At 37.3% G+C, this 17,974-nt stretch overlaps 1 protein-coding gene across 2 annotated transcripts in view; it reads right to left on the bottom strand.

Moving 5' to 3' along the window:
* The window catches only part of wnk4a (WNK lysine deficient protein kinase 4a), a 73,106-nt gene that overhangs the window by 20,163 nt on the left and 34,969 nt on the right, over positions 1 to 17,974 (bottom strand). Inside the window, exons 5-11 of one of the 2 annotated variants that reach the window (XM_048560357.2) lie at positions 13,166 to 13,254; positions 10,425 to 10,647; positions 6,990 to 7,341; positions 5,621 to 5,736; positions 3,738 to 3,808; positions 2,386 to 2,527; positions 389 to 505 (exon numbers count right to left, since the gene is read on the bottom strand). In XM_048560357.2, coding sequence (XP_048416314.1) covers positions 389 to 505; positions 2,386 to 2,527; positions 3,738 to 3,808; positions 5,621 to 5,736; positions 6,990 to 7,341; positions 10,425 to 10,647; positions 13,166 to 13,254 — 1,110 coding nt within the window. The remainder of the gene's footprint in view (positions 1 to 388; positions 506 to 2,385; positions 2,528 to 3,737; positions 3,809 to 5,620; positions 5,737 to 6,989; positions 7,342 to 10,424; positions 10,648 to 13,165; positions 13,255 to 17,974) is intronic. The other variant, XM_048560358.2, reaches the window with a different exon arrangement.

Raw genomic sequence — 17,974 nt, 5'->3', positions numbered from 1 at the left:
ATTTCTATTCAATGGTAATCCCCAGGCTATTCAATAGACAATAGGTGCTGGAGTAGGCCATTCAGCCCTATGAGCCAGCACCATATTCATAGTGAGAAACAGAATTAAAATCAACAGTAACATAAGTAGTGCTTCTATTTGAACTTTCTTATTGCCTGTACTGATGACAACTTGTGCCCTGCATACACAATCTGGTTTGGTTGTGAGATGGTATATGGGTCTGGCCTGTTCTCTTGATCTTGGCCATGGTGTTGCATGTCAGGAGCATGCATTTTGGATAGGTCCTCAGACCACACTTTGGGAACCAATCTTCTTTTGCCACATGCAAGAAACAGGTTTCATGCCTGAAATTTCTTAACGAAAACAACCTTCTTCATGTTTTACCTACCATTACTGTAGCAATATCTTCAGGAGAGTCTCCTTCTAAATCAAACTTGAATGTTACCATTTTGTTGTTGTGTGTCTGGAGTTGGCACTCAACAACCCGATCTCCTTTGTCTGAAATCTGCAGCAGGAAAGGAAGCTGTTAACCAATAGCATGTCGTACCTATGACAGGAAAAACTAGTATGATCAACATTACCAGAATAAATTGCAGGTATTCTCCTTGTCATCTATGCTATAAAACAAATATCAAACAAAACAAAAACTATAGCTAAAAGTGAGATGAAGCACTGAATTTTAACTTTAGTAGAACAAAGGACAAAAAGCACAGAACTGTTGCAGCACAGAAAGAGGCTATTTGACACACTGGCGTCAGGTCACAGAATAAGCAGCTCTCATTCAAATCCCTTCTTAATGCTTCTGTTTAACTGATCTCCACCACACTCAGGCAGTGCATTTCAGACCTTAAAAACTTGTTTTGTGCAAAAGATTTTCCTCTGATCACATTTCTTTTAAATCTGTGCCATCTCACGCTTGAATCTTTTGCAAGTAGGAACATTTTCTCCCTACTTGCTCTGCCCAGGCCACACATGATTTTGAAAGGCAGAATCCACCTTCCACCTGTCACTGTGGCTGCTGTGAGGCCTGAGCTATTTTTGAGGTCTGGGCCTTCCTTCCTTTCATCTGCCAACATGGACTAACTAAGCTGATATTCTACTGTTGCTTTCTGACTGGGAGGATCAGAGACCTGTCAGTTCCCAAGTGAATGCTGCAAACAGTCTGATTCTGGAAGGATGCAACCCCAATAGGGATTGGATTGTTAGGAGTACTTTGGTCTCTGAACACCAGCATCAATGGAAAGAGTGCGCATTGTGTAGACTTCATGCATTTTTAATTTAATAATTGCTCTCAAGACTGCAGTGTAATTTGCATATCATAAAGGGTGCTCTACCCATCTAAAGTCTTGTAATAAGATGGCTCTGATTGGATCTCCACTGCAAAAAGGGGCAGTAAATGACCCAAGGGCCCACTTTGGGATTTTAAACTTCAGTGGGTTTGGACCATTAGAGGGTGCAAATTCATGATGACCTATTTTTGGGGACCATGATCAGTATTACAAAGCAATGCATACCCAAAACAAGAGGCACAAGGATCAATGCCAGATTGCGTATCAGACTTCAATTGAATCATGCAGTTGAATAGCTGGCACTGGTTGCACTTCTGTGGGCAGCCCACCATTCCAGCATAAGAAAAATCCCTCTCGGATTCCAAAACCTACTGATTTATACTCCTGCATTGTTCATCAATTGTATTAAATGGCTCAACGCAGCAAATCCACAAAAGTGCACTGGCTGAGTACAATGACATAGCCAGGCCAGCTTTACATCAACCCCACCTTTGTTCACTTTATTCTTTCATGGAAGATATTCTTTGTATCAAGGCCAGAATTTGTGCCCATCCCTAATTACTCTTGAACTGAGTGGCTTGCTAGGCCATTTCAGAGGCAATTAAGAGTCACCCACATAAATCACAAGAGTCGCTTTTAGGCCAGACCAGGTAAGGACAACTGATTTCCTTTTAAAAGACTTACATGAACCAATTGCATTTTTACAATAACCAATACTGCTTGTCTTGCTGGCTATTAGTGAGACAAAATTTCAACTCCAGACTAATGAAGTTAAAATTCCACCAGCAACTGCGGTAGGATTTGAATCCATGAATTCAAAGAATTAATCAGGATGTCTGGACTATTAGTCTAGTAATATTACCATTAGGCCATCATCTACTCTAAATCTATTGTCATGTCTAGAGGTTATATTATTCTAACTTGCAGCCAATGCTCTTTCTTTTAGTTTGAGTAAATAAACATTGTAGCATATTATGTAGGGAAGAACTTTGTGCAGGAAAGTAAAGATCGGTAAGGAGTGGATCTCCACTTAGCAACTGTGGTGCAATTTTTGTACTGCACCCTACCTGATTGATCTGAATTAAGGATTGCTTACATTAAGAATTCGTAGCCTGGATCGACCACGTCTCCGAATGAGTTTGCTCGAGATGCGCTTCACTGGCAATTTTGTAGATCCTTCTCCGGCAGATAGACCCTCATATCCATCACTCATTCCAGAAGCAACATCTGAGGCATAGCTGCATATAACCAACCAGGACAGAAAATACAGCTAACATCATGAAATGCATTGATGGATTTCCATTATCTTGGCTACCCTTTCAGTTGTTAACTACTTGTTGAAAAAAAAATTTTGTATTGTATAATTTCAGAAACCTATTACAGACAATAATGAAACATTGCTTTTACAAGTTAAGAAAATGGTGGAAGCTTAGAATTTAATGTTTTCACAATGAGATGGTAGTAATTTCATTTTAGGAGAAGTGATGATCCATTAATTTATGAATGCTAGATTAATCAGATGTTTATAATTTTTAAGCAATTCTAAATCACTGGATTCTTGTTTAAAAAGTGTTGTATTTAATGCAATGATCACTAGCTGTAAGTTCTCATCTCAAGAGCTTCTTCCTGGAATATAGCTGTGAAAAAGACGACAAATCTCCTAAAATGCTGGCCAGGTGCAATGAAACAAACTAGAGCCCAAACTACTGACGAAGTTGGTAAGACAGCTGGTTAATATTGTACACATCATCATATGATTGACTGAAAAGATAAAGGAGCTATAATGTAGTAATGTTTACAGCCAAATTGTAAAATCCATTTGGTTTTCAATGACTCATGATACTCTTAAAATGTTACTGAATCCCAACGATCAACATGGCATTTCAAAGGGGCTGTAGATATTTAATTCTCTCTCAATACAATTATTTAATTCTTCACAGAGCATAAGGTTTTGCAATTGTAAAAATTCATCTCGGTTTCACTTTATATTATTTCTTGACAAGAAATTTTTATTATAAAGATTGCAAGAACAAATTACTACAAAATAGGTTGTTGTTCAATACAATATAATAAATTCTTTATGATGGTCCAATAATTTTCTCGTGACTCCATAAACAAAACCACTTAATCATACATTCCACCCTTTCTGATAAGGGCATCTCTACTTCTTTGAAGGATTACATATTGTGGTAAAGATAAGCATTTGTGAAAGTTAAACAGACTACAGATCAGCAAATTTAAATGCCAGTGAAAGAATAAACACATCTTGGGGAAAACATATCAAAACATACTCTTTAATAATGTCCTACACTTCTTAAAATCTTACTTGATTGGTTATAACCAGAGTTAATGACTCAGATACATAAATCATTCAAAAATAGAGATACAAGTGAATTAAAGATTTGAAAGAAAGATGGGATCTTCAGCTACTCAGTCATTTTGATTTACCTGTCAACTGGTGAATTTAACCCACTGTGAAGTGACAAATGATGTTTTGAGGGAATGGTCACAGCAATATTCTGCAATTGAAAAATGCAAAAGGGAAGAAGGAGGCAACATTTATTGAACTGCCATAATAAACACTAACCAGAAAAAAATTGCAATGACCAGAAATTAAAGAATCAATAATCTGGTGGAGAGAGGATCGTTCTTCTGTCATACAACTGACTCAAATTTCATTCAACTGAATGAACTAAAAGTCAAACAAACTTTTAAAAGAAAATCAGCTCGACTTTGCTCAATCAGTTTGCTGCCCCTAGTGGTAAAGGTGAACATTAACTGCAAGTGCAATCCAAGCTGTTTCCAACATTTTTATCCCATAATAGTTATCTTGTAAATTATTAAACGAAGCATTACATTACTACAGAGTTCACCCTGTTAAATCAAAGTTTCCAAAGTTATAGAACATGTTTTACTGTTGAATTTTCCATTAATCCAGAAGCCCTAGCCTAAACAACGATAGGCAACATTTTTTTGGCAGGACTATTCAACCACTGATGTACGTCATGTACTTGAGAACTATGCCCTTGAACAATCTAAATTATTGCCTTGAATATTTTCAAAGCCCTTGATTATCTAACACTGTACATTTCCATACAGGTTCCCCTCTTACATCCTCCCACCAACATCATGTTCATGTCTCTTCCATTTTCTTTCAACTGTTTAATTAACAAATGTTCCTTTTGATTCTGCCCTCTTTCCCATCATGTTTCTTTCTTTCTTATATAATTACCTCGTCAACCATGCAGCTCGAATCTTGCTTCATCAATTTCCTTCAAGTCAACAGCTTCAGAGCTCAGAACTTTCAAAGTCTGTTCTTTTCAAGTATGCTTTTCATTCATTCGGCATTCTTATGTTTTGCAATCAAGACTTTTTATATGATCTTGTTCTAATAAAACTGTTCATTTTCAAAAGATTCATTTACAGGCCAGGTCAGCATTTATTGCCCATCCCTAATTACACAGGGCAGTTGAGAGTCAACCACATTGCTGTGGGTCTGGAGTCACATGTTGGCTAGACCAGGAAAGGATGGCAGTTTCCCTTCCCCAAAGGGAATTAGTGAACCAGATAGGTTTCTCCAACAATCAACAATGGATTCATGGTCATCAGTAGACATTTTATTGAGTTCAAATTCCACCATGGTGAGATTTGAACCCAGAACCCCAGAATATTAGCTGGATCTCCAGACTATTAGTCCAGCAATGAAACCATCAGGCCATTGCTTCCTGAGGCAATTTGAAACATAAAATTGCATTGCTACAATAGTATTTCCTTCTTTCTATGATATTTGAACTTTTGAAATCTTTGAAAACAAGGTATCCTGTACTCCCTATTTCCTTCATCTCAGTTTTACAATACATTGTTTGTTGTAATTTTAACTAAGAAACTGTGATTCCTTTTAAAATTGAGGTAATGAATGCAAACCAAATAGCAAATCTAACAATTTATTAACTCGCAAGATATGATCCTGCAAGACTTTTTTCAACAGTTAGCAATCAAAGGATAAGATTTAATAGAGGTATCTATTTATTAGTGAAAACTGAGAAGAGGTGCAAACTGAAGGACATAACTCAAATCCATATGGATTTGTTGGAAACCACAAGTTCGGACTGACTCTCCAATATCCCATAACAGTATCCTGCTGCCCTGGAATTCGAAGACAAGCTTCTCAATATTTCCAAATTTGCCCCAACACAATGGCTTAAACTGATAGAATAATGCCAACAACATGTCCTTAAGTTCTAATCCCATAATTAGCTAAGATAACTGGATTAATTTAATAAAACTTGATACAGTCTGCAAAATGTCCGCAAGTTTATAACTACACTTACTGCAGGAAACTGGAGTCCAATCCCAGATTTAGGTGTTAACCGGCCAGCCATGTGCAAATTATCATTTGAGTCCAAGAATCCAGAAGAACTTAGATAACCATCAGTCTCACAATCAGCTAATCAGAAACAGACAAAAAAAAAATGGATATGATTGGTTTCAAGTGGCCTTGATAAAATCAATTTTATTCTCTGTGTTACTTTTTAACCAAGAACACAATAAGAATTCTGATCTCATCTAGATGAACTTCACTGGTACACCTATTAAAACATTACTCAGCACTAAAATTGGTGGAAGTGAAAATTTTTAATGTTTAATGATGCTACCATTTACTGTATCGAAATGGTGAAAATCTACTGACGTATACACAGTTGTTAACTCTTTAGGAAGTAGGTTTGTAAATGACTAAAAGTATTGTGGCAAAGGAATGCTACTCCTCTAGTTAGAGGCTCCTAACTAGATATCCTGCCAATGTCATCAAATTAACTTAGATAAACCAGAAATCACTAATAACTTGAATCTGTGAACTATTACTCAGATGGTTTGACTAATATCAGGAATTCCCAAGTGTGAAATTACAGAACTGCATGTATTTATTTTACAGTTTGGCTTTATAACAGTATACGTAGAAACACATTTGCTTTTTGAAGAGTTTTTTCTGGAACAGATGGGAAGAGAAAAATATCCACAATCACTGTCTTTGATCTCTTTGTGCTACTTTAATAATAGCTTTGACTTTTTCCTGGCAAATATACTTATGCAATTAATCAGCAAACTTGTGTGTACATATCTGTGGTTTAAACCAACTTTGGAAATTACTTCAAATTGCAAATAAATATCTTCCACACAGAAAGTTCCTGATCTCTTCATGATCCATGTGGGATAGGACAAGGCATTTTCCCCTCAAAGGAGGGAAAATATTGAAAAATAGTATCAGTAAAGCAGCTCCATGCTAACCTGACAAAACCTGGATAATACTTAGAAATGAGGGCTAAAAACCAATACTTCAGGAAAACACAATTCTGTTTGTGCTTAGTAATTAACTCAGAATTCAGGGATGCTTAACTATCTACTTTTGGAAGCAAGGCATTATTTAGAAACAAAATAACATTGGCTCAGCATTATGTCTGAATTGAATATTAGACAGACTGTACAATTGTCTGTACGTCATGCTCCTTGTTTGGCATTTCCAGTCCAAGGTAAATTTCATTACCCGTATGTCTCAGATTGAATCCACATAGATTTGCATAATGTCCATTTAACTAGTCTAGGATTTAATCAGAAGAGAAGGCTATTCCAGTTGTTCTATATATTGATGAGAACAGAATTTGGGGGTTTGTAACTTATTTGCTTATTTCAATTCAGTCTTACATGTAGCTGAAGAATAGTTGGTATTCCTATAGCGAAAAGTCTGATGTTGATCAGCTTCTGGCTCCTCAGGCTCAGGTGGAAATGAAGGATTCAACAGGATCTCTGTGGGACCTGTGGGAGCCGGAGACTGGGAGAGTTGAGTAGTTCCAGCTGCACACTCTGTTGTGTCTTGAGGCACCTTTAACTCTTCCAAGAGCTCATAAATTTTTTTCTTTTTCTCTTGCTCTTTCTTCTTCAGTTCCTCTTGCATGCGTTGGTTTCTCTCACGTTTCCTTTTTACCTCGGTCACGCGATCTCTGATGGCCTTTGCAACTAATTTGTAGTCAGCCTCGCATACAAACCCCAATGTTACCTAACAAAGAGATGCACCATGTATTTAAAAGTGGCAGAACAACATTCTATGGATGAAAAACTAATTTCAAGAGTGCATACTTTTGATCTTACCATAACATAAGTCTCCTCTTGATCATAAAATGCAATTACACATTAAATGTGCACTGTGATAATGCATTTCTGAATGTCTTTAATTGCTTGTATCTTTTAATATAACTTGGATCCTATTTGCAACAGCAATAAACAAATGATCCCACTCGTCCATTCGGTCTTCAGTAAATAGTTAATATATGAATAATTGACAAAAATGGAGATAATCAGCATTGTGATCTTTGTAGCAAGATTCAGAAGGTTTCTGCTCTCCAGGCTTGTACTCAATGAGGCAAAACTCCAAGAATGAAAAATAAACTTTTTAAAACTTTGTGGCTATAACAATGGTTTAGCGTGCAGTTGGTTATATGGCAATTTTCAATTTAAAGTCAGACTCATACAGCGCAGGCACAGCTACTTTGGCCCAATTCATTAATGCCGACCACATTTCCTAAAGTGAACTAGTCCCATTTGCCTGCGTTTGGCTCATATCCCTCTAAACATTCCCTATCCCTGTACTCTAGTTCAAGTGACTTCTAAATATTGTAACTGTGCCTGTCATTTGTGTTGAGTTAGTTTTCTCAGTTTAGAAATTACAGAAGGCTCCAGTAACCTTGCGTTCAGGAAGGGGCAAGAAAGATTGGTTCTGCTTTCTGATGCTTGTATATGTACAATGTTTCTTGTTGGAATGCATCTATATTGATATCATGTGACGATCAAGCTAGGATCAGCTGAGATACATGTCATTATAAATAGCCTGATTCAAATTTGCTTGATTCACAGGCCGTCTATGCACAAAGATAGAGAGACACCATTTGGGAAATTGATCGGAGGACAGTCAATGATGATAGAGCAATACCATTGCAAATATGTGTGTCTTCAGGACAGAAAATGGGTGAAAAATTGAATAAAAGGAGACATCGTATTGGCATCAACCTGCACAGACAAATGGTTTCAAGCTCAATCCTCAGTCATTGTTCAGTTGGCAAATTTGTACACGTGTTACATTGATGGAGTCCTTGTGTTGGCAAAATGGAGAATGACAAGAATTGAACATCTGACATATTCTGAGATAATGGTTGCTGTGGCTGTGTAGATATCACTCATCCAGTGGGCTTTGAAGTAGACTTTGATGTTTATTCATTATGATATTAATCATTTACAAATGCAGCCTTCAAAAATTATAAATGCATTTAGATTGTTAGCTTTGTCAACTGTGGTACTATAAAAGATAACAGTCCCATTCCACTAGAACATTTAATCTTCATGATTTGTTTAAGTATCCAAAATAGCATCCAAATAATCCACTTTACAAATAAATTGCATACAGTTGTGGTTTTCCACACCTTGTAGACTCAATCTATACAAATGCTACTTCTTTCTTTAGAATCAAACTAAAGCTATTCAAAGACCAACACTGAGTATCTCCGATAAAGTGACTGCCTCAAAACTCTGTCTCAGAGTTTTGGTTAGGGCACATTAGAAAACATATAATAAAGTACAGTTTCATCATGATCTCACTCCATTTCTTCGAACTTGAATTTATTATAATAAATTAAGATATTTTAAATGAAAACCTTTATATGATTCTGGACTATTGATCTGAGGTTGACTGTCTTTTATAAAATTCTTCATTCTGAGGCCTTCACAGCTTATTTCCAAGTCTAGCTGGATGCTGATTCTGATTTGGTTCTGTCTATAGAATTTTGTTGTCTGGAACTAGTCCTGCTGCACAAATTTTGTTTTGGCAGCACCAACTGCAGAGATGGTTTGTAACTTTCTCAATACCAAGACTTCAGCGTATTAACAAAGTAGAGGCAAATATGTGAAGAAACCTAAAACTGAGGGTTGCTGACACAGTAATTACTCTGAAATTCTAAAATTCTACCATATAGGCTAAAAAAAATTGGAAATCCTATCTTGTGGCACAGTGAGCAGCTAATTGATTGCATTAGCTGGATAGCTACTAGAGTCATAGAATTATGGAGTTATACTGTATGGCAACAGATCCTTCACTCCATTTGTCCACACCAACCAAATATCCCAAATTGACCAAGTCCCATTTTCCAGCATTAGGCCCATATCCCTCAAAATCCTTCCTATTTATGTAACTATCCAGATGACTTTCAAATGTTGCAGTTTTACCCACTTCCACCACCACCTCTTGGTCCAAACATGCACCATCTGCATGAACAAAATGCTCCTCAGGTTCCTTTTAAATCTTACCCCGCTCACCTTAAACCTATGTGTTCTAGTTTTGGACTCCCCTAATTGGCTATTCACTGTATCCATGCCAGTCATGATTGTATAAATCTCTAGAAGGTCACCCCTTATGAAACAGATTTGAGCCAACAGCACAAGGTTCATTCCCCACTCCAGCTGGTGAGGATTCAGAATTTGTGTCTATGCTCTCTGTTGGATATCATGACACTATAGGCTGGACTTGCCTTTGGTCATAGAATTCAAGAACAACCACCATCTAGCTTTGCCATCTGCAGCCAGATGTTGATCCTGTTAGCCATAGAAAGACTCAGACTACCCACTGTCAGTAGGGTTAGCACATGGAATATGCATCTAAAAGATGGGATATAATCTTGTGCAAGTGACTTGCCAAATGAAGATCCACTTGTTGGAGAATCCAATTTACGAGTTGTGTTTGTGTTTAACTGTCATAATTTTGCCAAAACCCAAATTCTTCTACTTCCAAGTAAATTTTAAAATAAAGCAAAAGAGAATGAAGTACCAAGAGGATCATTTGCTAATTATTCTAAGTTGTTTTTTCCCAAGCAAGAACAATTTCAAAAACATTGGCCCAAGACTCATGTTTAAATTCAATATTAAACTGTGGTTAAGATTATTTTCAATGTTGCATTTAATATAAACATATCAATGAGAAAGGATCAAATATAATCAAATACTTTGGGTACATTCTCACAAAACTTAAAATAAAACCTATATTGCCTTCAGCTTTATGTATTAGCCATGCACATATGTAAATAGTGATAATTTTACCATTTCCTGTGCCACTTCTTCTGAAACATCCTTATACAGTTCAAAAAGAAACTCTATGGCTTTGTTGTCTTTGTATTTGCCATGGAGTTTCTTTGAGTCATCCATGCGGAGCCAAAGTTTTAGGGCAGATTTTGCTCCATCATCTTCCTCTGCAAGTTCAACATGAACCCCAGTATCTTCTTTAAAGAATGAGTGGTCAAGAAGATCCTGAATGGTGTACCTGCTCAAAAAGAGAATAGAATGCTAGAATTGAGCTGGCGAATGGACCTGGAAATTAAAGACACTCCTACACTGGAGATGGAATATTATTTCGACATTGAGAAATATAGTTTTTACTTTGTGGTTACTGAAGAAGTGGTGTTGGGGTTGGGATTGGGGAAGAGAAGTTGGATACAGCTTACCAATTTGGCACAGATTCACCCACTGTATTATGGGGATCCAGCTTGTGAGAGTGGATGGAAAGGCTTTGGGTGAGGCATGTGTCATATCTTTGTGACTCCAGCAGCAAAAACATGCTCGGAGGGGGCATTCAAATCCAGCCTCATCTTTTTAAGCAGATGTCTTTGCTACATACCAAACTAATAAACATCAAAACAAGTAAAGAAATTATACATGTCATAATTCTGAAATTGAACTCATACCAGGCTTCTCTATGAAACAAAAACAAAAGTTGCTGGAAAAGCCCAGCAGGTCTGGCAGCGTGTGTGAAGAGAAAAACAGAGTTAACGTTTCGGGTCCGAGGTGGGGAGTAAACGATAGGATAGAGCCCAAAGAGAGAGAGAGAGAAAGACAGTTGGACAGACAAAGGAGTTGAAAATGATCAAGTTGGGAAACTTCTCTATGAAAGAAGGGCTCAACACAGTTTGCACTCTCATACAATTTATCCACTTGGAATTGTGATCACAAATTAGCTGAGAAGAGCAATAATGAATTCACTTTCTGGGTATATATTTACAATAGATATAGAAGAGAACATTTTAGTTTATTTACAATGCAACCATATAGACTCCCATTCACATCCTTCTCTGTATTCATGATTTGATAACATCCAAAATTGTGCTAGTTTAGAAGGACGAGGGCAGCAGATGAATGGGGACATCGCTACCTGCAAGTTTCCCTCCAAGCCACACACAATCCTGGCTTGGAACATTATTCCTGCTCTGTTGTTGGGTCAAAAATCCGGAAGTCTTTCCTGATCAGTACTGAGTGTCCCTACACCTCAAGGCCTGCAATGACTGAAGAAGACTGCTATCTTCTCCAGGGCTATCTAGTCAGTGATGTACATATCTCATGCACAAATTTAAGAAGAATTATGGCCATGCAGCAAACAAAATCTGTGAAGGAAAGGATAGGGTCATGTGGTTATTGTTTTCAGTAATGGCATGTGTTGCCAAGCTACTGAAGATTATAGGTATACTATCATACAATTATAATAGCAAAGTGCAGTCTTTGCATGGGATACTGAAATGCTGCTTCTCATTAATCACCTTGTGCCTTAGAGTTGTATTTAGAATGAATGAATGCATAGTGCAGGCTTCAGCACGTTCCAACCGCCTACATGTCAAAGTGGGGTGGCAGATGGGATCCAGGCACAATCATTTTTAAAATGGGGGACGTGTTTCTAACTCTTGCTCAAGAAATATTACATATAGCACACACCTTCAGGTGGTGAATGGCCTCACCCATCTCTAATACTGCAGCAAGGGTACAGGAATTATGAGCCAGAAACGAACCACCTGCCACAATAATGTAGGTAAATAAACAGACATCCAGGACCCATGTCTGAAACAGTTGAGATTGATACTTAATAGCTGTTTGACGTCCTCTCTGCAAAACCTCTATGATTTTGGAGTGAATACAGCTGGCACACTACCGTCTAAACGGGGGACTCCGTAGGCTGCAACCATGAAAGGAGGAGCTTAAAATACACTGACCTGATTTTAAAGCTAACAGGATGTTGACCCATATCTAAACCCCACAGCTTGTCGCGAGGCTAGCATCCTTCCCAATCCCCAGCACATTTCAAACCCGTGACCCCCAATTACTTGGAAGGTCAAAAGCAGCAGACGTATGGCAAAACCACCATTTGCAAATTCCTTTCCAAGCCACTCACCATCATGACTTGGAAGTTGACAGTGATTTCGTCATTGTCACTGGATCTTAATTCTGGAATTCCATTCCTAACAGTAACTTTGGATGGTACAAATCACATACTTTGCAATCTACCTGCCCTACCCTCCCTGACAATCTGATTATGCTAACTTACTCAGATTACCCTCCTTGCCTGGTGCCATCTCAGCACCTGCTCTTTGTTTCCTTATAATGGGCAAGCTGACACCCATTATGTATCCGTGGCACAATCGTTTTGTGGCCTAAGGTTCAATATCACCTGCGCTATGGGTGTATCCAGTCAGTGGCGTGAACTTATGTACCAAAGTATTGTGATAGTAAAAAATTAATTTGTTTAAAAATCTTGCATAATGATAGAACAATATAATAACTCATTGAGAAGTAATTAAATTAAATATTGGAAATTAGAAGCATTGTGTATCAAGCAGAAACAGCCTAAAATATCTCCCTACATAAAGCTGTTACATCTCCCTTTCCAGTGTTAAGCAATTAAAAATTGTTCACATCCTAGCTGGTCATTTGGGACCGATAGACAAAGAGTTCATCGATGATCCATGATCTGAGTGTAAGGTTCATCTATGTCACCAGACAAATGACGAGTAGATTCTTACCTCTCATCTTTATTTTGGCGTATGCATCCTTCAATAATCTCTTTCAGCTCTGGGACTTTTACTTTGTTAAAGCTGGCTGGCTTAACACCCTACAGGGGAAAAACAGAATACCACGCAGTAGCCTTTAGTCTAATGCAAAGTGCAATCAAGCGTGTAGTAATGATTAACTGGATAACTTTATGGTATGGATTTATTTAAATCTCACATAAAAGAAAAAACCAAGTTTAATAACTTTACTGTTAAAGTCATACTCTATCCTCACCGCTTTGTTTGTGTTTGCAATAACTCATTGTCAGAGGTATGAAGAACTAATTATTCTCCTGCACTTTTTGCAAACTACATGGAAAAGATGAACAATTTACTGCTGTGTCCGGACACAACATACTGATTAGCTTAAATCAAATTCCAAAATGGACAAAGCTTTTGTTTGAATAGAAAATTACATACTTACAGATTTGTCTTTTTCTACTCAATGTGGTTACATATAATTTAGCAGGTTATTATTTAAAAAGGCACAAACCTGATAAGTTGCCAGAAAAGAAAATTAAAACAGGAGCTGCCTACTACCAAGTGTTACAGCTACACTACCTACAAATGCTGAAACAAGTGTTACACTCAGTGTAAACCTGTATCATTCTGCAAAACACCAGGTGTAAAACTGGGACCAAGCTCTCTACGCAGTCTCAGTTTCACCAGTCAAATAGAAATAAGTAATTATGTAACCTCCAAAATTTTCCTACAGACTAATCTAATCTAATCAAGGGGGATTGTGGAAATGAGTTATAGTCACACCTTTTATTGCATATCAATGTTAGTTGATTCCAGCATGAGCCAGTCCTGGTGGCTTTTAAGAAAATTAAATCAGTCTTAACTGCCTTTGTTTCTTAGTAACTCAGACCATATAGTACAAGTACAAATTTTGAAGGTCAATGATGCATAATCAGATTAGCATCTAAACAGTTCAACATCATTAACTCGCGGTATTTTAACTTTGGCCATTTTTCAGAATCTTGAAACATCCTTGTACAAATACACAGAACAACGACATACAAAAAATATTGGACAAAAACATCACTGTGTAGCTGAATTAATTGATCCAAAAACATGCTCAGATTCACATGACCCCCTTCCCTCAAAGTGCATGTTGTACAGTTAGGAACAAAAAAATCATGGGCAGACTTCAAAAAGCGTTCCTTTGAATCCCAAATGAACAAGAGATGTCATCAGCAAAGCCATGCTCCCCAGATGTGTGTCCATACCAATTCTAACTGTTGAACTGATACATTTTTGAAGTCTTTTGAAAGTCTTCAAAATTTTCAGATATCATAAAGAGTCAACAATATTTAAACCAAGAATCAAGGCAGACAGAACTTTTGCAGATGCCCTACTGTTCTATTCTGAAGTCATTATCCATACCTCAAAAGTCCAGTTAACCAAAACTGATCCTTGCAGTGGAAATTCTTTCAAGAGGAAGTATTCTCCCACTTGTGGGAAAGTATACTGCTGGTATCTCCACAGGTCAAGAAGTAGAGTATCAATTTTTAGCTCATTAACTGATTTCTTTAAATATTAAATATATTATTTTCTCTCAGAGAATATAATACATTGCCATACAGATTGAGAGAGGATTGAGAGAGAAGTGGCCTACACTTGACTAATAGCATGACGTATAATTAGCATCTTCAATAATACCCAGTGTAGCGCTGCAAACTGTCACAACTTACACAGTTTAAGGATACATTTAGGTCACAATTTGAGGATATGAGTTGTGTCATTTAGGACTGAGATGAGGGGAAATTTCTTCACCCAGAGAGTGGTAGACCTGTGGATTTCCCTTCCACAGTAACGGCTTGAGGCCAAAACATTGATTGTTTTCAAGAAGGAGTTTGATATAGTTCTTACAGCTAAAGGGCTCAAAAGGGTGAGGAGAGAAAGTGGGAACACTGTGCTGAATTGGATGATCAGCTGTGATCAAATTGAATGGTTGAGCAGGCTCAAAAGGGCCAAATGGCCTACTCCTATTTTCCATATTTCTTCATAAATTTTAGAATGCAACTCTTCATGAAAATTCCCATCAATATATCCCAAATATTAACACTATGCTGCAGATCATGACACTCATCAGAACTGCCTTTAATAATATCAAGGGTTCAGTTGTTACTTAGACTGCGTATAAAACTGGAAAGATATTGGTCAAATTCCACTTGTCAGCTGGATGAAATAACGGAGCACTGGTGACAGGCCTAAGAATCATCAAGGCTACAGTAGAGGTGAAAATAAAGTAACAAAGCTTGCTTCAGAAAAATGAGGAAATGGAGATTTTCTTTTCTTCATTCTTTTTGTCTTGTGATTCTTAAACAGCTCTGATGCAACTTTATATTAATGGATGTTGATCATTTGCAGCAGCCAAGTTTTTCTGAACATTAAGAGCATTTGAGAGATCTACCTAAGGAGCAGACCATCCACTTACTCCTTGACCCACCCAAGATGTTGAATTGTCTGTTTTCCCTTTTCTATAACTTTAACTTTGGGCAGAAATTTAACTGTCTGCGCCACCATCCTACATCATAGGAAGTAACTGGTGAGAGGGGCGAGGGTTGTGTGTAAGTCTCTAATCAAGGGAAGAAAGCCCGGGGTTGAAACTTAGGTTCTTTTCCTCAAGGGCATTATACATATTCAACATACACTGCCCACAAGTACAACACTTCAATTTTCTAAATCCAACACCATTTGCCAATCCCATGTCAAATCCCTGATGAATTGAATTGATTGGTAATACTTTAGCATCGTCTTCAGTCCTGACTCTTGCATGTATTTTATCATTAGCAAATTTGTAGATCATTCCCTAACATTCCTAACTTATACCTAGATCATTAATAAAAATAGTAAACAGCAATGGTCTCAACAATAATTCCTGTAGGACATCTTTGGTAACTGGTCTGCAGTTCTATCTAAATCTATTTAGAATTGTTTAATGTCTAGTGTTTTATTCTGTTCTCAATCTAGCACAGCACATCGCACAACTAATAACCAAAGTTTCAGCCTTATTGAGAAGCCTCTTATGCATTATTTTATAAAAGCTTTTGAAAGTCTAGATAGACAATGACATACCTTCATAATGCATTGTATTGGTGACCCCCTCATCAATACAAATCATAATTAGACAACATTCCCCTTTTCTGAAGCCACACTGACTGTTCCCACTATGACCTTCTCAGTCTCAGCAATCATATAGTGCATCATTAATGAGTCCCTCACACATCCCCCCTATTGCTGATACAAAGAAAATGGTCATACAGATTCATCTAAGATAATAAAGTGTGAAGCTGGATGAACACAGCAGGCCAAGCAGCATCTCAGGATGCTGCTTGCTGTGCTCATCCGCTTCACACTTTATTTTCTTGGATTCTCCAGCATCTGCAGTTCCCATTATCACTGATACAGATTCATCTCATTTGTTTTTTTTAAAGAAAGGATGAGAACTACATTACCCTCTTTCCAGTATACAACAGCAGTCACTGGGTCTTATGAGCTATTAAAAAGCATGAAAAAGAAGCTTGCATGGCCCACATCTTGTCTCATTTCTTCAAGAACCCTAGAATTAATATAATCTGGGTACCAATTTCTCCAGTTATGCCAAGATCTTTCTAAAATGTACCATCTTTCTTGACTTTGCTCAATTTAATTCAATTGCTAACAAATGTGACCTGAATAAGAACACCATCTCTGTTTAATAAATGCCTTTCTTTTTCCTGTTCACTTCAAAGGTACCAATTTTCTTTGGTTTATGGAATGTCTGAATGGTCAATTATAAGGAGAATGCTTGACTTGAAATCACAAAATGTAGCACAGATATCTTTCCATTCTGTTCCATCACACATCTGTTAACATTTTACCTGTTATTGCTAACAACAGTCAAAGTAGTTCAAAGTGAATTGACTTTGATGGTTTAACGTTATTTATATGAAGATTTATAATTAAGTAATTAAACTGGTAGTTAGAATACAGATTCCCACTTGTTGCAAAGTTGGTACAGTACTTGTGGATTGGAAAGCAGGATGTTAGAATTTGTTTGTAAAATGATGGCGGGGGGGGCGGGTGGTAAAGAGTGCATGGTCCCTTTAAAAGATTTTTTTTTAGGCATGGGAAAAAAATGTCTGTAGGCAGCAGCAGATGCAGAGTCCCTGAAATTGAAACATTGTTTTCTAAAGGTTATACCATTAGCAAAGCAGCACTTTTACCAAGACAACAGGTTTCTGAATTTAGTCAATTAATGTAAACCAGGCCCCAGATACCAAGTCCAATCAAATTTAAATCTGATGGTTTTGACAGCCTCGGACCAATCCTATTGTAAGAAATTAATAGATCGTGAAGGGTATAAACAAAGAGGGCATTTGAAAATTGGTGACAGCAAACTGCTTTATGTTAAGAGAACAGCTTGCAACGACAATCAGCTCTAAAGAAAGAAAAAAAAATCACTGGATCTCACAGAAATCTGAGATCTCAGACTAAGCACAGTCTAAATAAAGGTGCTACAGCTGTAGCACTCTTAGCTAATAGTCCTGACACAAGATTTTGTCAGAAGAAGGCATTCCTGACTAGAGGACAGTGGAGAAAGCAAAGACCATCCTGGAAGATTTATCCTGGCTGAAATTTTAAGAGATTAAGCTTTAATGTGTTTCTTTTATGAAGTTAGTTTATACAAGTGGGACTTGTATATAATTGGAACAGCATACCACTAGAATTTTGTTTTATTTAGGAATAGTTAGCTATTAAATAGGAATTATTCAGTTTATCAGTAGTTCTGTT

This window comes from Stegostoma tigrinum, chromosome 31 (genome assembly GCF_030684315.1).
Source record: "Stegostoma tigrinum isolate sSteTig4 chromosome 31, sSteTig4.hap1, whole genome shotgun sequence".
NCBI classification, from domain to species: Eukaryota; Metazoa; Chordata; class Chondrichthyes; order Orectolobiformes; family Stegostomatidae; genus Stegostoma; species Stegostoma tigrinum.
The sequence above is the reverse complement of the archived record's forward strand: the minus strand, read 5'-3'. Positions and strand labels throughout refer to the sequence as shown.